A 25,433-nucleotide genomic window follows, 5' to 3' on the forward strand; every position below is an offset into this window, starting at 1 on the left:
TGTGACCTACCGGTGATGTTCTGCTGGAGAACTTTGATCCCCAGGATGGATTAATGGACGACCTTCTTGGACCAGTGTTGCGGAGCTGTAGTGTTCCAGTCCTGGTTAGACTGTGGGGTCTTTCTGTTTGAAAATTGCATGTTCTCTTTTTGGGGTTTTCTCCCGGTATTCCAGATCCCTTCCACAGTCCAGCAACATGCCTTTAAGGTGAATTACTGATTCTAAATAGTTGTGTGTGAATGTGTGTGTCCTGTGATGGACTGCTCACCTGTCCAGGTAGAACCTGACTTCACTGCAACATCCTGCAACCCTGAGTTGGATAAAGCAGATAGAAGATTGATGGAAATTCACTTAAAGACAGCCTCAAACCTTCTTTTTTTTTAAAGTAAGAAAGCCTGTGATACTTCTGGAAAAGGAGTGTATATGAAATCTTCTATACTTGCTGGAGAGCAATAAATGTTTAGTTATCAATAAAAAATGATGCATAAGTTGAGATAATTGAAATATTGCATTGAATTTAATTTGAGTGTTGACATTCAGGTGGTTCAGCTCATTTCCTGTCTCAAATGAACTCACTTAGATGTTGCAGCTGATCATGTATTGACACTGAAAAATAACTGAGTGCATATTTTCTATTGACTCTAAAGTGTTTCTGCGTATGAGACTTGAGTTACACCAAACAATCCGACGAGGAGGAGAAGGTAGAACGTCTGAGTGTGGCTTCCTGGTGGTGTGAAGTGTGATGGTGGACTCAGAAGACGCCTGCTGATCACACTGCGAATGATGAGAGAATCATAATTAGGATTTTTACATTTACAAACACAAAACCAAAAGGTTGTGTTAAGAAATATTTAGCTTGAGCCTTTAGTTTACGAGGGATGGATGTATTTCCAACTGTTAGTGAGCAATTAAACAAAATACTCTTGAAAGAAAATTTACATGCTCAATAAACAGCTTGACTAAATTAAAAACAGATTTTTCAGTGAATTGTGTATTGCTTGAAATATCATGATGAGAAATTGCCAGTGCAATCATACACAAACAAGTCATTGAGAAAAGCCTTGCCCTGAGCAAAAAACACAGCAGTTGGTCTTCAATATGTGAATGACAAATGAATATCACTCAGTGGGTCAGATGGTGTAGACACACTCCATGCTCTGTGCTAATCAGGCCAACCTACAGACCTCACATACCATCAGGACATGCTCCAGGGGGAAATTAGTACTTTCCACTTTGCTAAACGAGTATACTTTCCTCCCTGGGTGAGCACATTGTTTGTTACATGGGCAATTTCCTTGTGTAAATTGTACTACAATGGGTTACATTCCAATTATAAGTAAAACATTCTGTTTTATACTGACTCTGAAAAGAAAATTAAAGCCACAATTACACATTTTCTCAGAGGCAAGTCGTCAGAGAAATCTTACTGCATGGGTCTGATGCTTCCATGAAGGCAGGTGAAGGATTCAGTATTTCCATGAGTGATCAATGAGGGGATCACAGCAGAAGAAGGTTCTCTGGTACCATCTGCTTTACATCTGAGCCCTCACATAGGATCCATAATGTTGGGTTGTATATAAACACCGTGTGACCATCGTCAGGGTGCACGCACTAACAGGAACCAACTGAAGTGCTTCAGAGTAGTGATGAAGATGCTCTCTGTTCACCCTGGAGTCTCATTGTGACTGGAGATAAAGTCTTTTTGGTTGTGTTGGAACCTGTTCGGAGTTTCTCACTATAACCCACAGAAAGAGGAACCTGAACCTCTCTGTGTTTTAGGCCCCATTTACACAACAAGTCCAGTGGAAAAGCAAAGTTTTTGTGTTTTTGTTTCAGAAAAGTTTCATGTTTACATGGTAACATCCTGAAAACAATGTAGTTAGCATGTTGGGCCATAAGTGGGTTAACCCCTTGACGCCTGAATCTATTTACAATTATATAAAACAAATATTCATTTGTGTTTTTGCTTTCAAGCTGAAGCTAAATTTTGTTAAGATTGTTATTTCGTCCATAGAACATAATATAGGGTGAGGGTTAGGGGTATAGGGTTATGAGTTGTGGTTAGGGATAGACATTGCTGCCACAAAATACTTAACAATTATTTACACTATAACACCAACTAGTGGCCAACTACAACATGATCAACAGGCGTCAAGGGGTTAACACAGAACGGAGACAGAGTTCCACTCAAAAAACGTTTTCAAAAAGTTGTGTTTTCAGTGGATCTGAGCAACGTTGTTGTGTAAACAGACATCCAGAACACAAGGAAAGTTTGGTGTTTTTCACTTGAAATGTAAACAGGCCTGATTATGGACTGAGGGGAGATGGCTTTTCATGCAGTATCATCAATGAGCTTCTAAAGCTTTGACGTATCAAGGCTAATTGATATTGTCCACATGTGCATAGAGTTTGTGTGAACGCAGACTGTTTACACCAACTGCACACGTGCCAGAGCCCACTTGTGTGAGGAGATCCCGTCTGGACAATCACAATTTAAAAGAAAACAAGAGCTATTGAAGATTTCTGACATCCGCCAAAGGTTGAACTGGAATAAAGAAAGAAAAAAAACAAAAAACATTTCGGACCACCTCCAAAATTTTATGTAATCTTCCAGGGCCTGATATCTATCTGTGGTGAAAATGTAGACAGAATCTGTCCAGTAGTATTGACGTAATCTCACTAACAGACATAGAGACAGACAAACAAATATACAGCATTGATTTGATCACGTCTTTGGCTGATGTACTAAAGATAGCCAGACGGCTCAGAACTCCCCGAGTGAAAGATAAACTACTTTACGAAAGGAGGAAGACGCCACCACCAGAAGTGGAGATATTTTCAGGAGCTTTACGTTACATTTTGGAACCCAGATTGGAATATAGATACAACCGTCTTTAGTCTCTTCACCTCCCTCCCCTTCTCATTTTGCCTGTATGACAATCAGTCGCCACATGATGGGAAGGCCCATTACATCAGATCCTTCAGTGACAATGATCGTTTGATGATGTGGCAAATAGAATAATAGCAAATAGAATAAACTTACTTCAACTGTTTGTATTTCAAGGTCATGTAAAAATGTCAAAAATCAAAAGAAATAATATTTACAGAATGAATACTCTCACCATCTACATAAGATAAAGTATGCGGAAGATGGATGGAATGTTTTAAAATAAAATTTGCTATAATTAGGAGAGCATTACATCCTGTTTCTATTTACATGACACTGTCCCATACCTTTAGGAATTTTGCTTTCTAGACCTGAGAACATAACAGTTTCTCACTGTAGTAGAACTTTGACTGTCACTCTAAAGAACTACAGTACAGGTTGAATGTAGTGCTGGTACTGTTATACAGTCTGACTGTTTGAACGACTCACTACAATAAGGCAGAGAGTTGATGCTCATGATTGACTCTGCTTACAGGGAAAAACTCACTTGGTCAATTAGCATGTGAGATTAAATACTCTGGATCTCAGATTTCTGTTTATCTTCCTTTTCCTGTATCGCAGAGTAACTGTACTATAACTACAGTACCTGACGGTGTTTCAGCAGCAGCTCGGTGTATAGTTACCACTTTTATTAATCATTTGAAATTTATTGGCCACAGTATCTCACGGCTGATAATAAGTCATTATAGGTGTTGATAATATTAATTCATGATCAGAAATATTGTGATTTAAATTGATTTGTGGTTAGTGTGTCTGACATTTGAACTTATAAATTACATCATGTAAAAAAAGGTAAAGTCGTTTACTCTACATTTGTTGTGTACAAAGTGTTTTATGATCTGTCTGGCGTTTATACTTCAAAGTTAAACGACGTGTAAGGCACACACACACACACACTCACACACACACACACACACACACACACACACACACACACACACACACACACACACACACACACACACACACACACACACACACACACACACACACACACACACACACACACAAAACCCTTTCATGCACAGAGACAACATGCAAATTCAGTTTTGTGCTTCTTCCCACTCCTTTTTCGAACAATGTGTGGTGTTTTGTCATGTATTGACTTAATGTTTATTGATTTTTTTTTTATAGTATAAATAGTTACATATTTTTTAATACATGTTCGAAATAAAAATTCATTCCTTCATTCATTCATTCAAAACCGAAAAGCTGAGCAATTGAACCGGTTTCCCCCTCACTGTGAACTGCACCATTCTGAAGCCCTGTTATTTCTATCATACATCAGAAATACTGTAGCTCTGATTGTACAAGCTTTGATTTTGCACTCACACATAAAAACATTATTGTGGTTTGATGTTGTGACACTCGTTACAATTTTCAATCAAAATTACAAATGAAATACTATGAATATGTACATTTTCTCTCAAAAAAGATTACATTTCATATTCTTTGTGTGATTTGTATCTCAAATTCTTGTAGACATTTTAAAGATATTTAAATTGTTTTAATTTTCATTGTTAGGAGAGAGTTGATTTGTCCTATAAGAATGATGTGCTAATTTAGCAGTCTGTATTTCAAGGATGTCCTGTGTCACCACTTCTGTAACCGTTAATGTCTGGAGAGCAGACATGTACCTGACATATCCAAAACAATTTAAACCTTTTAAAAGCTGATCTCCGACTTTATTTGCAGGCATGATCTCCTGGACACGGGTACATTTCTACTGTGATATTTTTTTCTGTTCTTGCAAGAATTTTGTTTTAAAAATTCTCTTAAATTTTTCAATCATTCTCAGTCTGATTTCCTGTGTATTTGGCTCCTGAGTTTGTAATAGGTAATGCTCCTGACATTTATTTATTTATTTATTTATTTATTTATTTATTTATTTATTTATTTATTTATTTATTTATTTATTTATTTATTTATTTATTTGTTTTTTGTTTGTTTTTTATTTTAATTTCAATTTTAATATAAAACTTTTTTATTGTTATTGTTCGTGCTTATATTTTACAATCTGGAGCTGTTGATGGTTGAATTTCCCCATGTGGAATGAATAAAGTTTTCTTTGAATTAAATGATATTTTTTAACCATTAGATTGTTTGTTAACAAAGGAATCCATTTCTTCTGACATTTAGTTGTACTCTTGTACTAACTGTACTATTAATTATGAGTGATTATTGCATTATAGCTGTTTCCTGGTCAGCTCATATCTGAAAATATATTGGCCTGAAAAGGGGTTGGTATTTGTTTTGTTTTTTTGTTTTTACCTCCTGTTGTAATCCAATTAAATTCTGTTTTATTTATATTGCAGCAAATACAACACCGTCATGTTAAAGCACTTTACAGAGAAAACCAACAATTCCACTTGAGTGAGCAGAGGAGATGCTGGGAAGAAAAAACTCCCTTTGAACAAAAAGAAACCTGCAGAACCAGACTCGGAGGAAGAGAAACGTGCAGAGCCAGACTAGTGAAATATTTCTCTGAATAATCTATAAAACACAAAATTGGAGAATTGTTTCACCTTGAATACAGAATAGATTTAATGATGTAAAGAGCAGCAGGGTGGTTGAAGCAGGTGAAATCCTGCACTCCACCTCTGTGAATACAAAAGAAGTGTTTTCAGAAGGAGAATATGTAGATAAGTGAGGAAATGTTCCTGTGACTGGAGCATCCCCTCCTGCCTTCCGTCTTTATGTCGAGGAGGAAACATAAAGAGTAGTGAGGTGGTAAAACAAACAGCTCATCAGGAGAGGTCAGCTTATCAGGCTGCTACATGACTGTGTATCACCCACTCACCGAGTATTGAGCCAGGGAAATGTGGCTCAGCGATCTCCCGCTCCATTGATTAACAACCTTTTCTCATTTCTGGCCAAGAAATTGGCTTTGCCCAACATGTGTCGTTTGTTTGAGGAGAACGAGGCCCGGTGCCATGTGTTTGTGTGCTCACGCGACATTCGCTCCGAGGAGAGGCTACACTTCCAGCTGAGCCACTCTGCATTTAAAACAAGCAGCCAAATGCTTTTCATATGGAGAGGGGCTCAAAAAAACCTCTCTCAGTTTGAATGTGAGAATCTCAGAGTATGCCTGCTGGGCCAGATCTTCCCCGTTGGCTCTGTTTTTTGGCCCCTGTTGTAACCTAAAGTAAAGCATTTTGCACACCTTTCCCCTACCCCCCACCACCACACCCCCACCCCCACCCCCACCCCCATGTGTTTATCCCCTCTCATCGCACACATACACATACTGTACACTTCTGGCTCCCGGTGGGTGTGTGGGCTGCTCAAACATCCTGACTCAGAGCTTTAAAATGTCATTTAAAACCTATTCAGTGCTGTTAAGGCTTGTTTTATTTTCCAGCGTTAGCCTACAAGGTCAGTTTGCACCAACAGCTGATGTGCGATCAATAGGAGATTTGAATTTAAAGAGCCGTGGCCCCCGGGGGTGGTCAGTCACTGGTGCATGGTGTTACCACCAGAGGGGTGGAGGGGGGCTAAAACCAGAGGCTCAACACAGACCTATATCCTTCCACTCAGCCTCAACCCCCACCTTCTACTCCACCTCCCCAAGCTTGGTTAACTCTCAAGCCCATGATTAATTCATGGTGGATTACAGTCTGGAGGCAGGGGAGAAGACTGGGATTGCATACGGTCCTAACTCCATGAGCAGGGTGAGGGAGATAAAGGTTTCCCCCGGATTCACGCCACAAACCCCGCTGCCTGATTTGCTTCCCGACAAGTATGAATAACTTTTCATCCCTTGTGCAAAAGATCACGCCTCGGTGTTTGGGCTTCTTGATTATTATTGCAGCTCTGTTTGTCAAAATAAGTTAGGGAGAAGTCCCTCACTGCTGCCAGGCCACTGTGCAGGAACACAAAGCTGCAGGGAATAATAATGTAGGAGCAGACTAATAAAAGCATAACAAGCAGGAGAGCAGCGGTCACAGCAATTTCATCATTGTCCTTCACAGTAGCACAGCTAACTGCTTGTGGTTACTGGACGACCTCAAGTAACGGAGGAAAAGCTGAGAGCAGCTGAGGGAGGGACGGCAGCATCCGTTGTGAGTTCACTCCCCCTTGTGTCGGCTGCAGCACTGAACGCCTCCGCAGCCAGAGAACAGTCACATCAGCAACAAAGTTTGTTCCTGTTGTTCTTCCAGCCCTTGCTGTTTGCCTGTGCACTGTTCAGGATGTGGCGCCACGCCACTGCAGGGGAAGAGGAAGGAGCCCCGTGTTGACAGTGTAAGATTCACATGGCAGAAATCAAAGTGTGATTCCATCAACTCGTCCTCACTGCTTTTCCCTTTGTCTCTCTGTGGCTGCTGCACGTTCACTCAATCCCATTAATCACAATTATGATTATATTATTATAATGTTTACCTGTCATGCGTCTGCAAAGGCCAAACATGTCTCACTCTTTGAAAACGGACAATTAGAGGTGCAGATGATGAAATGAGTGACAGCAGACTGAAAGGGAGCTCACAAAGAGCCGTCAGCTCCAGACGAGCCCAGACATGACTCTCCAAAGAAAATGTGTTAAGAGGTTCTTCTGTATATTTTCTAGTTTTATTAGAAACACATTTTTGTCAACATGTTGAATTTATACAGTGAGTGGTCTAATATGCACTGGAGGTCACATAAGCTTAGGTTTATTGGAACAATAAAAGACATATCATAAGGGATTGATATTCAAAGGGATGTAGCAGCCAATAGCTGCATATTTGACCATCATTTTTTAATAGTTTGGATTTTCTCCTTTGAAGACACAAAAATAAAACCTGTCTAAGTATGTTATATTAACAATTTTTATGAATGAGTCGCCAGCAGACTGAAAAAATCCATCAAGTCAATTACTCCTGTAACACTTACATTTTGTCTGAACAAGTTCTGCAATGATGCTGCAAAGCACTTTAACAGTATTTGTGCTATCTTTTTTTTTATTTTGGCAAATGTCTACTTTACTTTTGTTTTTATTATTTTCAACCTTTTTTTGTAAACAACATCTTGTACAAACTAGCACAGTGAACCACAACCCCAGCAAATGTGTTTTATCTCCATACAATATAAATAAAATCAATACAAAAGTTTGGTTGGTTGCTTGGAACATTTTTATATGGATCGAGAGGTTCTAAAACATGATTTCCGAGACTTCTGGACTCCTGAATTAAATAGCTTACGTAAACAGTTGACTGTTCTAAGTCCCATTTAGAACCGCAGTAGAAGATTTTTAGAAGGTAGACTTCATTTCAACATTTCAAGTTCCATTTTAAATAAAGGGTTTGCAATCCATCAAGGGTTTTGTTCTGGTTTTGCCTTTTGAAGGCAGCCTTCTTCAGATTTGGTGGACGTTCTGAAACCAAGAAAAAAAACAACTAAAAAGTCCAGTTGGAGGCAAAAACTGTCATTTCCTCTGGCGTTCAGAAACATTGTGTGAAAAAGGTTAAGTGTCAATATGGCAGAGCCTTGAGAGGCAAAGAGGTCTGAGGAGCTTCTGAATAAATACAAGGGACACGCGTCGTGTCGCGCCTCGGACGCAGTCTGAACGCCGTTCAGCCCTCCGATAGTGCCGGGTCAGCACACCACCACCCCTCAGCCCCTTTATTCTCTCCCTGTAAAGCTTTGAGTCTTTGACGGTGGCTAACCATCTTTTCATGTTGGGACGCACTGCAGGAGGTTTCAACAAGAGTTTTCCTCCCCGTCGCTGAGCGTCAGCAGGTTTGTCGCTGTACCGGACCGCTGACAGGACTCAGGCGGGCTGACAGGGGGTCCCAGGGCGCACTCAAACAGCAGTTCATCAGTCTTAACCAGTTTATAAGTTCTGTTTTTGGGTGGAAGGGTCAACAGAAACTACTGAAACACCCAAACACAATATTGAACACAATTTTTTTCCATCTGATACGTTTCCTTGATTAAAAAAAAAAAAAAAAAGATGAAAAAATCAAAAGAAAAAACTAAATCAATGAGTATCAAAACACCAAAAGAAAGGAAATGAGATGATAGCATGTCATTGCCCTAACCCTGTCATTATCAATGTCCCTGTTCGGAACCCCACCAGACCTGGACGCCCTCCATCACTGAGTCAGCGTTCAGTCCCTCAGAAAGCTACCACACCGTGCCCTCATTCATTTCCGAGGGCGGGTGGGACAGGTGGTTGCTGTATCCGCTGCCGTTGAGTGACAGTGAGGTAAAGGGAGGACTGGGGCCGAACACCTCAGAGGAGATGCTGTGCAGGGGCCCCGGGATGCCGGGCTCGGGGCTGGGAGAGTCCCCCGGGTGGTGGGACATGATATCAGAGAAGCGTTGCACGTCGCTGGACGGGTGGTGGCCCGGCAGAGGATGGTCCATACCTCCCAGCGGGGTTCCCGTAGGGCCCGATGAGGGCACGAAGGGCAGATCCACCGGGGTCTGGGCCTGCGACGACGGCGGCCCCTGAGGGAAAAAGTCATAGTTCGCTCCCGGGGCGTAGTACTCGCTTTGATAATCTGCACCTCCAAGAAATGAAGAAGGAGAAATAAATCAATGTGAGGACAGTGGCCGGGCAGAAATAATTCTGGAGATGTTGAGGAATTCTTTCAATATACAAAGCTTGATATTAGACAGAGAGACAGAGAGAGAGAGCGAGAGAGAGAGAGAGAGAGCGAGAGAGAGAGACCCTCGCCATGTTACATTAGTCACAGAGCACGTTACACTTAAATCGAAACTGCAATTGGGTGGGAGAACAACGTAGCCACAAAATTAATTAAAATGGGGCTATTTCATCAGCGATTCTACCTACTGAGACACACTTTTTCAAATCAGCAGAATAAAATTTTACTTTTTCCTGCAGCAGAAGGGACAAAGGGCCCGAGCGTTTCTCTTAAAACTATCAGATGTTTGAAAGCAAGAATGAGTGCAGTGCTGCTAGCAAACCACACCAGTGTAAACTGACTCCATGTGAAGGAAACTGAACATTTAAACAGCTGGATGAGGTCTTCCCAACCCAGTGAGAGTTATATCACCAGTGCTCTCAAATACGGGCCTTCAAATCAAATATGCAAACAGGCCTCAACGCTCACTAATATTTATGACATCTACTCCAAAGGACTGTTTGGATTGTAAAGGTTTAAGTTAAACAGATTTATAAAGACAAACAGTCAAGTCGTCCTCACTTTCGTTCAGGGGCCAAAACAGCATCTTGAGTGGGCCGGAGTGTTACAATTATCACAAAATAATTCCTAAACACAAATTTAGGGACATTTTGTTCTTGGTTTTAATGGATCTGAGTATATTTTGATTCTGTATTTAAATAGTCTTTTACATAAAAGCAATATCAACAATGTTCCCTGCTTCAAACTACAGTGAAATGTCTTAAAATCCATCTCTTTGAATTGAAGCTTTTTGCATGTTTTTAAACCTCCAGCCTCAGTGTTTTGATGTTCTGAAGCTGCTCCAGTGAGAAGGAGGTTTCTCGGCTTCACTGATGTCTCTGCTCACTCTGTGCTGTGTCTGATACTCGGACCATAACACAACCACCCCTTCACTTATTTTTACAGAAAAAAATTAATCATGATTACTTTGTTATTTTCCCAGTTCGTGGTCCTGTGAGCTGGAGTGGACTCTGGCCACTTTCAGATTGACAGCCCTGAATTAGACTTTGTTTCTCATTTCTTCCTCAAACACAACAGGTTATTTGATGAGGCCTAGATTGCACATTAGGACCAAAAGAATACAACATAAACACTAATGTGGAAACACCCAATTCTATTGTAATTTCTGTGTCAATAATTGCAATCAATGTAATTTTGAAAATACTAAAAACCCTTGGAAAAAATACTCAAACGTTTTGCAAAGCTGCACATGGATCTTCTGTCAGAGCACATGAGTGAGATAGAGAGCACCCCCACCTCCGTAGTAGGAGAAGGGCCCATTGGGGATGAGCTCCCCGGGCTCAAGCCGGTCCACCAGCGTCCTCATCCGCCGCGGGCTCCGGAAGAAGGCGTGCCTGCGCGCGCCCAGTGCGCTCAGCTGCTTCATGCGCCTCTCTTTGGAACGTCGGTTCTGGAACCAGACCTGGACACACACACACAGCGGCGTATTTGGGTCACTTGGTGTCACTCGATCGGTGGCTGGTGCCGATTTGATTGAACGTCAATATTTGGACCCGGAGATGATGAGAGATGGAAAAAGAATTAACTTTGCGTTCTCATGAAAACAAAAAACAGGAGATTTTTTTAGGTTCAACACATAAAGGCTGGAGAATAAACTGCCCCTCATCCAAAGTGTAATTAGGTGACATGTTTACTTTGCGCGCGGCTCCTCATGAGAGTCAATACGCTCTGTGTGTTTTGCGTCGTGCGTGATGAGCCGGTGCGTTAAATCCGCAAGGCTGTGCGGCGGAAAGAACTGCGCCCAATTATCGTTACAGGAGCAGGAGTCACATCTAACCTCCCTAATGATCTTTTAACCCTCCATTTACTCCGACTGAGGGCTGCTGCAGCGGGGGCTTAAAATCTCCAATTAATACTTAATAGGAGGGTTGTTACCAATATATTACCAGGCTCTTGGAGGTTATCATTTCCTAATCTATAGGCCGGCTTCCCTTAATTACGCTCTTCCCTTTCCCTCCTCATGCTCATACATATTAGATACCCCTGCTTCTGCACTTTTACTTTATCGCCATTAATCTGCTCTGCTAAACCTTTTACCTCTGATCTGCCCCGCAGCCTTACACACAGTGTCCGCATTTTACCCGATAGAAATAAATAGAATCATTCTGCTCTTTTAAAAGATCCAGAAAAAAGTCCCATTTACCTGCCATTTCTGGGGTTATTGGGGGTGAGTGGAACTCGGGAATCTGTAGCTGTAATTTTTGTAAAACATCTTATTCGTTAGAAATAATAATAATAATAATAATAATAATAATAATAATAATAATAATAATAATAATAATAATAATTGTTGAATGCCGAGTCGTATGGGATTGTATATGCTCCCTAAATTTTCTCTGGGTTTTATCTTTCAAACAAATTTTTTTTTAATGCATTAGAGGTTAATTGGTAGCTTTTAATTCCCCAGGGGAGTGTGTGAGAGAGCTGCCCAGGTGTGAGCTGAGTCCTCTGCAGCGCCCCGTGAGCCTCAGTTTGATCAACAGATTATTCCTCCTAACAACAGTAAAAGGCTCCTTGTTTAACTCGCGGCCTGGCTGTAATTCGCGGCTCTGAGGAGACAACGAGAAGACCCTTGAAACAGATTTCTGCTCTTCCTCTTGGCTGGAAATGCTCGCAGCATGGATAAATGTGCTCGCAAAACGTGATGGCGTGTGTATGCCAGGACTCCCAGCGGCTCCCAGCAGCCCCGGCGCCAGTTGGCCACGATACCCCGGCACGCGCGCCAAGAATCAAAAATACCCATATAAATTACCCGTTTCCAAATCAACCCTCGTCCTCGTCGGCCAATCTTTGGCTTAATGAATTCAATGTGACCGCGCAGTTTGAGGAGCGGCGAGAGGGGGAGGAAAAGGAGGAAGAGGAGGAGGTGGAGCCTTCCTGAGAGGTGGAGGGGCCTTGCACGGTCACGGCGGTCTGACAGTTTCTCGGGGACATTTTTCCATAAAATATAAGCTGTTACATCACACCTTTTAATGGGTGCGTAACACCCTATAAAGCAGAGAAGGTGCGCGAACCCTCCTCCTCCACCTGTGGATGGAGCTGCGACAGGCGCACGAGGCGTGCGTAATTTACTGTCCGGACACTCTCAATGACTGGGGACGGAGCGAGCCATAAAGATAATTACGACTGGGGAGTCTTTTTGTTTTTTTTGTTGGTAGGGGAAGCATGTGGACTTTCAAACAAATCGGTGCGTGGCTCAGTGCGGTTCTGTGACGGTTAAATTAAAAATATATATCTATTCTAACTACAACGGAAATTTCAAACGTATCGAGAGAAACATAAACATATATCAATTTCCAATGTTTAAAATATTTAAAATATTATTAAACCTCTGAATTTCTTATGGTTGTTTAACTTGAGTGATGTCAAACATGCGGCCCAGAGAACAAAATGGGCCGCAAAATGACATTGGAAAGTGCAAAAATAACAAAGAAATTATTTTAATAAAAGAAACTGCTGTTGTTTATTCAAATCGGGGTTTTGGGTGAGATCAGCAGTGAAGTCACATTGCTGTTGGTGAAGTATCATGAAAAACCGCGTGAGGGTGAACATTTAAAGCAATCTGCAAACGGAGCATTTGATTCACGACATTTCACTATATTATATATAAATATATATAAATATATATATATATATATATATATATAGAGAGAGAGAGAGAGAGAGAGAGAGAGAGAGAGAGAGAGAGAGAGAGAGAGAGAGAGAGAGAGAGAGAGAGAGAGATACTGTACTTATATTAATTTTTACATTTTGTAAAAAAATATATTTAAAAAAATATTCAACTTCTTTTGTATGTTTTTAATTTATTACAGAAAATGTTCATAATCTCCGACACGTGGATGAAAACGTGTTTTTCAGTGTGTTTTGTCTGTGAAGTTACTGAACCCAGAGACTCACATTAGATTGATCTGGATTAAAATGGATTTAATATAATTTTAGCCACGTTCAGTTCCTTTTTTTTCCTTTTTTTTACATTTTTATTAAGAAAGCATCCCAACGACTCAACCACATACTGTGAAACCTATTGCAAATTGCTCTATTCTTCTTATATTGAAATATTTTCTGTTATATTGCACTATATTTATATTGCACTATTTCTATACTACCTTTTGCACTGTGGGAGGAGCAGCTCTATAATGTCTTATTGAATTATATAATGATGTGTATTCTATTCTGGTCTATTGTAGAAATATAAAGGACACGTTGGAATAGTCGCATGCAGATAGAAGAGTTTTGATTTAAGAAGTTGTGGCTGTGTTGATCCTGATGTGGACTGATGTGGACTGATGCGGTCTGCGGACCCACCTGGATGACCCTCATGTTGAGGCCGGTCTCCTGGGCCAGCTGCTCCCTGATGTGTCTGGTGGGTTTGGGGGTCGCAGCAAACGCAGCCTTGAGCGTCTCCAGCTGTTTGGCCTTGATGGTGGTCCGCGGACCGCGCCGCTTGCCCCCCAGGTTCTGGTCGTCGTTCTCGTTGTTGACCGTCTCCTTGTCGGACAGGGCTGCTATCTCCGTGTCCTTCAAGACCACGTCGTCCTGCAGCGGGTCCTGTGAGTCCGGGGATAGACTGGGGTCGCTGCACGCCGTCACTGCGCACACGAAAGGATGGATGTCATTCCCCAAAGATAAACTGTTTATCACCAAACTGACGGAGCGGTCAATTAAAGGTGGCTGACCTCAGCCCGCTCATGCAAATAACAGGTAGGATTCCTCTTTTCATTTCTACATTCAAACCGTCACAGCACAAACACTCACACGTCATTTCTACAAATACAGTCCGTTTATTTATTCGGATAAGAAGCTTGAATATTACATCAAATTTAAAGACCCTACATTCCAGACTAGATAAAGCCTTGGATTCATTCACACGCCTGATGGAGGTGATCTGATGTGATTTAACAAGCTGGGCAGAACAGGACTATTAAAACTGGACTGAGCCTCTGGGGGCCGTCTAAGTCCTGGTCATGGAAATGATGAAGCCACTGAACACATCACATCCATCACAATTTAGTCCATTCCACACACACACACACACACACACACACACACACACACACACACACACACACACACACACACACACACACACACACACACACACACACACACACACACACACACACCGTACCTGAGAGAAGGTTGGTGTCTTTCACACTGGCGTTGTTCAGGTAATCGTCTTTGCAAACGAATTTGTTCTCGTCTATGATGTAGAGCTCCTCTCCGGTGGAGAGCTGCTTGTTGCACATCATGCAGGTGAAGCAGTTGAGGTGAAACACTTTGCTGCGGGCCCTCCGGACCAGGTCGTTGGGGGAGATGCCCTGTGAACAGCCACCACACTTGGTGCCGAACCGCCTGCAGGACAAGACACGTTGGTGGTCACCGAGTCATTTTACAACAATATCAAATTAGAAGAAACACACAGCACAGAAAAAAATATAAGATTAATATTATTATTATCGTCATCGTTATCGATAATAATAATAATAATAATAATAATAATAATAATAATAATAATAATAATAATAATAATAAAAATAACAAGAATTCTGAATTGTTGAGGCATCACAGCTTTGTAGAAAGATTAATACCTAAACATATTTATTATTTGTTCCTCATTTAAATTTTGAAACAATAATAACAGACTTATAACGTTTTTTTATGCTATTTTCTCTAATTTGGAAAAATATTCAGAGAGGGTCAACAGCTTATTTATTTTAATAAAATATTATTAATGTTACTTTTGGAAGAAAAAAAAACATTTCTGCTTGTGTGTGCCGATCATTTACTCTTAATTATCTTGTTTTTTACAGAAAGCATTGTGTTTCGCAGTGCCAGTGGGTAAACAGTCCGGTTCTTTAGGTTCCTTTACGCAGCTTTGGAAATAGAAATGATTGCTCTGCCATTGACTGGCCGGTAAATAATGTGTATTGAGTGGTTTGCTCTGCTTGTTGACTTCACGTCTGGAGATTGCTTTTGTCTGCGGACTTGATCTTTTTAACTAGTTTACTATTCAAATCCACTTATCACGTTCTCCTCAGTCGGCTTGAGCAAACACAAGTGTTGTGCGGCTGCAGGCTGCGGGTTTGATCCTGTGTGCGCCCCGGCCGCTGCAAACCAAACACCCTGGGTGTCATTTCCTCCAGCTCTCCTCACACGGTTCATGTTGCTGCTCTTCTCTTCCTGTTTTGCATGAGAATCCAAATTAACAGAGTTTTAATGACTCTCTGCTAATCAAAACTTATCACCCACACGACATGTCGGAGGGTTCCTCACATCAGAGACAAATAAAATAAATGCACATTTAAAAAACAAAAACTTTCTATATCCTGTCTGAGCGGCTCGGCGATATTACACCAATATTTGTTTTTAAATTATGGCATTCTTATTTTCTAAAATTAGTCTATTGTGTGTGTAAAATTATTTTGAATTATGGATTAATACCTTTTAATATTTTTAATGAAAAACAAAATGAACTGAAAAGCTGTAAACGGCACAAACAGCGTTTTATCTTCAGAATTCTAAATGGGACTTCGTGACGGTACTAGTTGTGTTTTAATCTGTTTTAGTCTCCCAATGTTTTTCTCCGATTTTTAGGAATAGTTTTTCCTCTCTGCTTCACGGCTGCTGGTCAACACTCCAATAAACCAATCACTCCACAAACAAAAACACAGGCGATCTTTTCTGGGAATTCCTCCCAGCTTACCTAAAGAAATCGTTTTTGCAGTACAGTCTTCCCTCTCGAGAAAAACATTTCTCTGTCAAATTACACTTGCACTCGCAGCACTGCACGCACTTGACGTGCCAGGCTCTGTCCAGCACGTTGAGCAGAAAGCGGTCCAGGATAGGCCTCTCGCAGCCGGCGCAGTGGACCATGGCTTTGGCTGGGCGACAACCCCACCAACAATAAAGCACACGCACAAACAAAATCAAGAGCGCAGGCCGAGCATTGACCGGGTATCTGCGTGCTCCCCTCGCGCTGATTCGCCTGAAGCTCCCGGGTCAATGTGTGCAGAGAAGCCAGTCGATCAGGTGTCACCACAGATTTCTCCCTGCATGCGTAAAAACAGCCAGCATCCAAAAAGAAGGAGAACCAGGAAAGAACGACCGCGTCCTCTCTAAGGGAAAAGCCAAACAGGGTTAAAAAATAAATAAATCAGTCCTTTAAGGGATCCGAGACAAAAATTCAACCAAGACATCAAAGCAGGATGCTGCGTATGGATCAGCTCAGCGGAGCCAGTGTGCTTGTCCCGGCGCTCTGGAAAGTGACGCATCGGCCGAGAGAGAAGCGTCGGTGTGCCAGTCAGTGGAGGAAGAGGCGTCTAATAAAATGCATTTGGAGCAAAGCGGCCACACAACAAGACAGGCATGTCTATAAATAATTCAATGTACTTTAACATGGCAGCGTATCCACTCTTCAAAAGCACGGCGAAAACCAAAATCACACACCCAGAAGGTTTTAGAAAAGGAGTGTTTGCCCCCTCTCGAGTTGTCGGATGATCCTGGATGTTTGCCTTGTGGTGATGGGGGGTGGGGGGGATGCTCCGGCGGTAGTCAGGTGTGTATGCTGGGATGTCACTCAGTCTCCAGCACCATGCTTGTGCTAGAAAGCGCCGGGTCTCCAGTAGACACTGTCTTGCTCCTAAAGCTCCAGCCCAGCCTTATTCCCAGCCTCCTGACGTCAGGACGCTCCCAGACCAATCAGCGGTTCGCCATGCCAGCAGCCATCAAGCCACCCCATCATAACCCAGCGAGGACTCTGCCTGCTATTTATGCCACACACTCAAGACACCAATTGTCAAGAATTTCCCTGCAAACTGTCATATGTTAGTGAATGTGTTGTGGAGGAAGCAGCCGCGGCGGAGGGCGAGCGCGCGCGGAGGGAGAGACGCCACTTTTCAGCTGCTGAGCAAATTGTCTTCTGGGCATGAGGGGGACATGAAGGAGGAATCTGAGCAGGTAGATACTGAGGCGTCTTCGGGATAAAGAGGCTGCAGGCGCAGATTGCATGGCACTCTCCCCGGTTCTTCCCGTAAAGTTGATTTGCGCCAGAGAATTACGCACCAGCCGAACATGTTTGTTTTTAGCAACTGAGATTATCTGGGAAGTTTTTTTTTGTCTTTTTTTCCCCACGATAACAGATGTGCGCTAAAATATCAATTCTTGCCTGCCTCTATGCACTTCAGTGTCTCAAGCCTTGAGCTCCAGATCTGATGATACACTGCAGACTGCTGCGCCGAGATCTTATTGAGTTGACAGTCGCTTTCCGGGGTGTGGGTGCTGTCCCATCCTGAAGCAAGCGGCGCAATAAACCCGTTGTCTGTTTGGTGTGATGAAGAAGAAGCATACAAGTGAAAGACGGGTAGGCTCTAAAGTTTACAGCTGCTGCAGCTCGGCTCAGACACCTCGGACGACTCATTAGTTAGATCCAATCCACTTCAGTAAATAACGCCGTGAGGCTGCAACAGCCTGCTGGATTCTGAACCATTTACTCATCAAACACATCCCTCACCTCTTTTGTTTGGAGGATTTACGGGCCTGAAATTTGAACACGTCCACGATATTTCAGTGGTGTTGCTCATTTAAAACAGAATTTGTTGTTTACATGGGGAAGTTCACTTGCTCGTTGAACGAATTCGTTTCGATCTGTGGTGAAGTATAGATTTGCATTATCGGCAGGAAACTAGTTGTGAGTAATTAAATATTGAGACGTTTATTTATGATCACAATGTATTAATTAATAAATGTAGTCGTGGTTTCAAAATGTTTGATTTACATTGTGTTGTTGCAACAAGGAAAATCATATTTTAAATGATCGGCTTAAAATGGGTTTATGTGCAGAAGCTGCACATTTTAAGTACTTAAAAGGCAGAAAACGAGACCCGGGGACGGGACACCCACTTACTGTGGAGCAAATAGCCCGCCTGCAGCCTTTTGCATATGGGCTGCTTCTCATGCAAACCGCCCGTCGTCCCCCGTCCAGCTGCCTCCCTCCTCCCCCCTCCTGGTGTCTGGGGAGCCCCCATTCAGAGGACATTTGTTACTGGCTTCAAGAAAAAGAGATAAGGCTTGAAAACACATGTGCGCACCATTTTTTTCCTGCTTGCTGTTACTTTCCCTCCTCTGTCCTCACTCCGTCTGTGCTTGTCTTTATCCATCCTTTCATCATTATTTCTGCTCTTTACGCATCCAGGCATCTTTTCTGATCCCTCTCTTTCACAGATCCAGGGAGGCCACGGGACTTCATGACAACTCCCCCCAGGTCCAGGGGCAGTAATTCCTTCCTTTGGACCTCCAAACGCACTTCGTCATTTGTGTTTTTCTGAGTTAAACCCGCCGGAGGAGCCGTCAATAAGAAACCCCACAGTGTGCGGGCCTGAGCACTCAGCACCAACACACAAACTTGTGAACACAGCATGTAAACAACAAAAGTCGTTATTTTCATGTGTAGAAGATGCCTTGATAGTCTGTCAGTGGGGATAATCTCTGCCTGATTTAGAATAAGCCAGAGAGAGAAAAAAAGCCAGCTCACGGAGGCAGATTAAGCTACGAACAGAAAGAAATCAAAATATAGGCTATAGGCTTAAAAATATCTCAACTCCCTGCAGGCAAAGACACTATTAAATGCAAAAAAATGGTGTTAACCTTACCACTGTAATCCTTCACTCGCAATAGATTTCTATTCCCACTCATTTTTTCATTCTGATGCAGGCAGAATTTGTAAATTAGAATTTGTGGAGGAGCGTCTGTGCTCAACTTGGAGAAAACAAAACTTCTTCCTTTTCCTTCTTTTTTAATCTAAGAACGATTGGAGACAGATTTGATGACAGGAAATGCAAATCCACATTCCTCAACTAATTCTCAATTTATCGTTTATTTGTTCCGACTAAAGATCATTTGTTCTTCCTTCGCCTTGAATACTCGCTGTTTATCTTCGCCTTTCTTCCAGGGTGTAATTGTGGACAGTGCAGGGCCTCCAGGCCGCTCAGATCTCTCCTGAATCAGGGCCACATCCTTGTAAAGCAGCCCAGGAGATTTGGGGTTTATGAAGTGCAGACAAGTGAACTGGTACACTGCGAGATAATTAATCTGAGATAATGAATGAGGCTGTGAAGATGCATGCAATCATTAATTCTAATCATGACACGTTTATTTGTCTCCCCTCTCTCCTCCAGGCTCAGTTTAGAGACACAATGTCACCACAACAATGTGTGAGGAAGCCAAGAGGACCTCCAGTACAGGTTCAATGCTGAGCCGCGAGCAGGTGATCACACCAAATATAAGACATCATGGCAGGAAGGTTAGGGACCTCCACCCCCCCACCCCCCCAAAAAAGTGAGATTTATTTTTTTCTTCCTTTTCCCTCCTATAATTCTTCCTTTTATATCAGAACCAGTAGTTGTTTTTCTAAGTCTTTTCATCAGATTTTCATCAGAGTTCTGAATTTTGTTTCCTTTTTTGTCACAGTCTTTGGTTATTTCCATACATTTCCTCACATCGCATGGTTTCACAAACATTTATGTAAATCTCAGAATTCTGGCTTTTTCGAGATTAAATTCAGAATTGCATTTAACATAGTCCCAAAATAATTTCATAACGTGCTTTTTTTTGTTTTGTTGTTTTATTCAATGTATTTGTGATTAGCCCTGACTTGGCTCTGCGTAACAGGGTGGGTTGGAGTAGATTTGGAAACAGGTGTTGTGCGTCTTGGCAGGAAAGTCAGACGGGTGGAGGTGGAGTTGATATGGTAGATGAAGGCACATGGATCCGGTAACGTGGGCCCTTCAACGTCACCCCGGACTGCAGCCGAGATGTGCGACAGGCTGGGCTGAAGGCAAAGCACTCCGCTCCACAGTAGTTTATTTATTTCAACATAGGTATTATTGTGACAATAATCGGAATTCAGTGCAGCAGTTCATAATTCTTGCTTCATTTTTATTTCATGACAAAAAAAACTGCTGTATTTCTGCGAAACTGTAAAATTCTTCATCTGTTAGAAAACTTGAATTAAAAAGACATTTTCCTTGCCACCGAGACTCTGCGTCTTTTAAAAAGAAGAACATGTATATCAAAAAATCTAAAATTGGCAGAAACTATTTAATTTCTCTAGCTTGTATCACATTCTGCTTTGTAGAAAACATTTGCAAAATGAATTTTAGGGCAGACAAAATCCACATAATTTTTATCCAAGTACATGAGAAAAAACAGTAAGAAAGTTGCAAGCAAAATGAATTTGTGCTCATTTAAATTGACCAAACAGCAGTTATTATTCCTGCACAAATAGAAGAGTGTGAACTTCGCTTTGACTGTTGTCATGAAACATATTGACTTCCAGGAAGCGTCGTGTGGGCGGGTGGGAGTGGGTGTCCTGTCCTGCCTAGTGTGTCAATCATTCTTCACTGCATAATTCCTCCATCCCTCCATTAAATTCTGCCCCTTTCTCTTCTCGACTCCATATATCCGATGCGTGCCTCCATTCATCCATCCACCGCTGCGCTCTGCTCGCGCAGCAGTAAAGGCCTCAGATACAGGGACAGACCCACACACACACACACACACACACACACACACACACACACACACACACACACACACACACACACACACACACACACACACACACACACACAGACGTAGGGTCACACCACCATCGACTGACAGAGTTGTCTGTCAGCCCCCCCCCCCCCCCCCCCCCCCCCCCCCCCCCCCACACACACCCCGCAATTGGCAGCCAAACATATGCCGATGTGAACTCGACGTGGATTATTGAGCCAGCAGCAACTCTATGCAAACATTTTTCCAGACTTCCCAACTCCAGGGCTGGCCCTGCTGAGAAATCCGATGGGATTTATAGATCATCTCCCTACAGCTGTCCCTTCTCACTCAGTCACCCCCACGCACGCGCACGCACACGCACACGAGTCAATAACCAAAAGGCGCCAGAACCAACCGCTGCTGCAGCTGAACCCAAATCCAGGTGATCATCCGAGTCAATGGGTTGGGAGATGGGAGGACTCCTGGGTCCAGAGCCGGGAAATTCCGAGTTCGGACAGAAAAAAGGCCAACAACCACCAGAGTCCCGATCACTCCTCTAGGGGGCGAATTCAGTCCAGGAAAAAGGCCCCTGGTCAAAATACCATTATTATTATTATTATTATTATTATTATTATTATTATTATTATTATTATTATTATTATTATTATTATTATTACGCTTTTAAATTGTAATTTTTTTAAATGAGCTATTCTGTTAAGTTGACACACACACACACACACACACACACACACACACACACACACACACACACACACACACACACACACACACACACACACACACGCACACACTTTTCTTCGTTCCATGTGAAAATTACCTTTGAACGTTTTCTGATGTTTCTCCAAAATTTTGCCTTGTTTCTGTTGAAACAACAGTGATTTATATACACATTTTAAATCTAAATAATATTAAACGTTTATTTGCACAACAGAACAAAGGTCAGGTTTTTTTTATATATATATACTTCCTGTTTCATAAATAGAATAAATCACTAAAACAACCTTCATGTCTGACTGGAGCAGGCGGGGAGCTCAACAGAGACCTCCAGCTTCCCCAGGTATCCACATTTACAAAGAAAGAGGAGAATTAAAGGCCTTTTCTCAGATAAAATGCTATAAGGTGGAAAAGTGAGGAATGGTTGTACATAAAGCAGCCTCTAAAACAGTTTCCACTAGTTTAGATTAATGGCATTCCCCGCTTATTCTGCAGTCGAGGTGAAAGGGCTGGGATCACTAATGATTATAATATAATGTGTGGCGATAACCACTCCCTCTGAGATATCATCGCCCGCTGGCCAAAGCTCAGGGGACGAGCTGTAGGCTGCGGAGCGGCAGATAGCGGCGCGCCCCGACTCCCGCCCGCCGCCGCGGAGCGGCGCGTCTCTGCCCTCCAGCACCGGGAGGAGAGGGAGAGCCGCTCGTCTCATACCTGCATTGAAATATACAGCAGAGCAGAGCACAGCAGAGCGGCCCATAAAGACTGCTTTTCTAAAATGATGAGACGATGAACGTTATTATGGCTGAGAGTAGAAGCGCCAGTTTATTCAGCAGAACTCTGCCCCTAATTTCCAGAGAACGGCTGTAAATCTGACAAAAAGGAAAGAAAAATCAAATCGGTTATATTAGAAAAAAAAATATTACAAAAGAACATTTGATGTCCTTGAGGTAGCTTTTACTGAAGACAAGCCACTATATAACATGATCTTAAATATTAGTGTAACACTCATTTAATGTTCTTCTCGATAAAAACGATAGAAATGTTGAGCAAGTCGGAGCACAAATATGAGATTTATAGAGATTTTCGGCTGCTAATTTGTGAAACTGCTTCATGTGACATATTTCTGACCAACAAACTCTTTTGTTAAGGCCGAGAACACGAGTCACACTCGGTTGTATTGGAACTATCATCAGCAGAAGTACAAACGTCGTTACATTGTAAGTTCATGAGGAAAAAAACTGTTCATCTTAGATTGGACAGAATTTAAGATATTTTAGTTTCATTCTCTATCTTCTTCCAGGCTGTAGATGAGCTGTAACAGAACAATTTCTCCTCCAGGAACCGTCGTATATGTCTGAGATATTTTTGTTAAATGCAGCTGCAGGCCAGTCATAAAGCAAAGGAGGTAAACAGTTTTATTATTACACTTAACAGTTAACACACAGAGAATATAGCGGACTCTGTGGTGTCCACATGTAAACCCCGTGAAAAAGACAAAAGAGAAAGTCACAGAAGATTCAGTAGCCTCCTGATGATTCTTTTCCGGGCACAACTTTGGCAAAAGCCGATTAGCTGGAAATCCTGCATAATTATCGACACCGACTGATCAATAACAAACAGCTCAGTCCGACTTTTTAATAGAAGGGGATGTGAGAGGCGAGGAGGAGGAGGAGGAGGAGGAAGAAGTAGAGTGAGTGATGCTGTGTGTGGACGCATCGCGGCCAATCCTGCACGATCCATCTTTATTGGAGCTTTTGTGTGCGCAAAAAGCAAAGGCGCGCATAAGGTAAAGCCCGCATCAAAGCCGCGGCTTTATTTTTATACCCAATAGATCAGCAGGCAGACAAAGCTTTATTTTCGCCAGGAGAGAGATATTTTACCTCTGCCTTACGGTTTTATGTTGGAGAGGTGTCAGCTGCTGGAAATGGATGGCTAATGCATAGGCAAAGCGCGGCTCGCCTCGGCATGCTGAACGTGGGGGGGCGGTGGTGGGATTTAGGGCCCCTGGGGGCCCAGCAAGGAGGGGACTGAGCACCAGGGGTGTTAGAAACATTCGGCCTCATCTCACACTGCAGCTTATAACCAGGCGGAACAAGAGCGCAGTTAAAGACGTGATAATAAATGAATTTGCCAGAACAGTATTGGATCAGGAGAGGAAACAGCCTGAGGAAAACAAACGAGCTCATCCGCAAGGTATTCATGAATGAATAAAGAATCAAAATAATACACAACGTGAGTTCACATAGAATTAAAAAATAAAATTGGGTTGAAAAAAATAATGTGGACATTTTTTCAGTAATTTGAATTTTCATAAAAATCACGTGAACATTAACAAGTAAAACAATAAACAATACTAGAATAAAACAGTAAGAAGCACTTCTCTCTAGTGGAAGACTTTCAAATATTTATTTGGGCAAAAGAACAACCCTGAATAAAGCAGCCGGCTTGTGTGAGAGTCCAGAAACATTTGGTGTCACCCAGAGGTGACCTGTCAGGTGTGAGGGTGGAGCCTATACAGCACCATATGACCCTGAACTGAAGATAGACGGCCTGAGCCTGTCTCCACCCACACAATCAACCTGAGTTCCAGACTCAGGTCTGACTGGCAGTACAATACAGAACACTGTATTGTACTGCCAGTCAGACCAAGTCAGAAACACACACACTGAGGAAAGAAACACTAAGTAGATTCAGATCAGCAGCAGCCTCATGGCAAACCTTCAATTAGTCCAACACTTGTGTTGGCTGGAAACCACTTTCCACTAAAAGTCAATGAACTTTATGGTAGGAAACTGACCAGAACAACGGGAAGCTTCAGGTACTCACCTGGATTAGTCTGCTGCTACTGCTGCCCTCATGATCTTTAAGTTTATAATTCATCTGTGGCATAAACATTTCTGATATGTTCAGTAAGACACCATACATGTAAAATAAACCACTCCATTGACTTCATCATTTAAATAAATATCCCCCCAAAAATTCAGATGATATAAGTAATTAGTTCTGTTCTTTGCCAAAAGCCAATCAGGAGGCAGCAGTTTGCTCTCTGCCAGGAGGCAGTGCTACATCAGTCCACTAAATCTCATTTTTACAATCTTCCACACAAATCAGCTTCAAGCTATTCCCGTTATTTAAACATGCCTGTGGAGAGTCTGCAGTGCCTTAAGAAGTAAACCATGTTTTAGACGCTCTTCTCTTCCTGTATGATTACCTTCGCAAGCAATCTAAGAACTCAAATATTTTGAACATCTTTACAGGACAGAAGCGACATCCTCCGAAACCTCTGCTGGAATCAAACCTGAAATCTTCACATCAGCTGAGAGGAGCAGAGACCAGCAGGTCACCTCCGTACACTGCGATTAGCCAGCTGTTAAAACCTAATGTACTGTTCACTACCTGACACAAATACACAATCCTCACTGTATACCGCAAAGAGTTAACAAGATTTACAATGCCGCTCAAAACACAGAGCTTCCCTGTCATATTCCCTCTCTTGCTAAATAGAAATCTTAAGAAGTAATTGGAATTTACTGCATACCTGAATAACTGCATATAAATAAGCATACATT

At 42.2% G+C, this 25,433-nt stretch overlaps 1 protein-coding gene across 1 annotated transcript; it reads right to left on the reverse strand.

The window, feature by feature from the left end:
- Positions 1-7,891: 7,891 nt before the first annotated feature.
- Positions 7,892-17,228, reverse strand: lhx1a (LIM homeobox 1a). Its single transcript, XM_080459154.1, has 5 exons — positions 16,298-17,228; positions 14,723-14,946; positions 13,900-14,183; positions 10,831-10,996; positions 7,892-9,429 (listed from the first exon to the last, which is right to left on the reverse strand). The coding sequence occupies exons 1-5, from the start codon at positions 16,465-16,467 to the stop codon at positions 9,050-9,052; spliced, it is 1,224 nt and encodes a 407-aa protein (XP_080315280.1). The 5' UTR covers positions 16,468-17,228; the 3' UTR covers positions 7,892-9,049.
- Positions 17,229-25,433: the final 8,205 nt, after the last annotated feature.

Source organism: Lipophrys pholis, assembly GCF_963383615.2.
Source record: "Lipophrys pholis genome assembly, chromosome: 3".
In the NCBI taxonomy this organism is placed as follows: Eukaryota; Metazoa; Chordata; class Actinopteri; order Blenniiformes; family Blenniidae; genus Lipophrys; species Lipophrys pholis.

Bases quoted from the DNA above. Each gene is read 5' to 3' on its own strand.
- lhx1a (XM_080459154.1), bottom strand. From the start codon at position 16,467: ATGGTCCACTGCGCCGGCTGCGAGAGGCCTATCCTGGACCGCTTTCTG. The intron at 14,947-16,297 runs GTAAGCTGGGAG...CTTGTCCTGCAG, and splicing joins TGCAAAAACGATTTCTTTAG to GCGGTTCGGCACCAAGTGTG. The intron at 10,997-13,899 runs GTGGGTCCGCAG...GTGTGTGTCCAG, and splicing joins TCAACATGAGGGTCATCCAG to GTCTGGTTCCAGAACCGACG.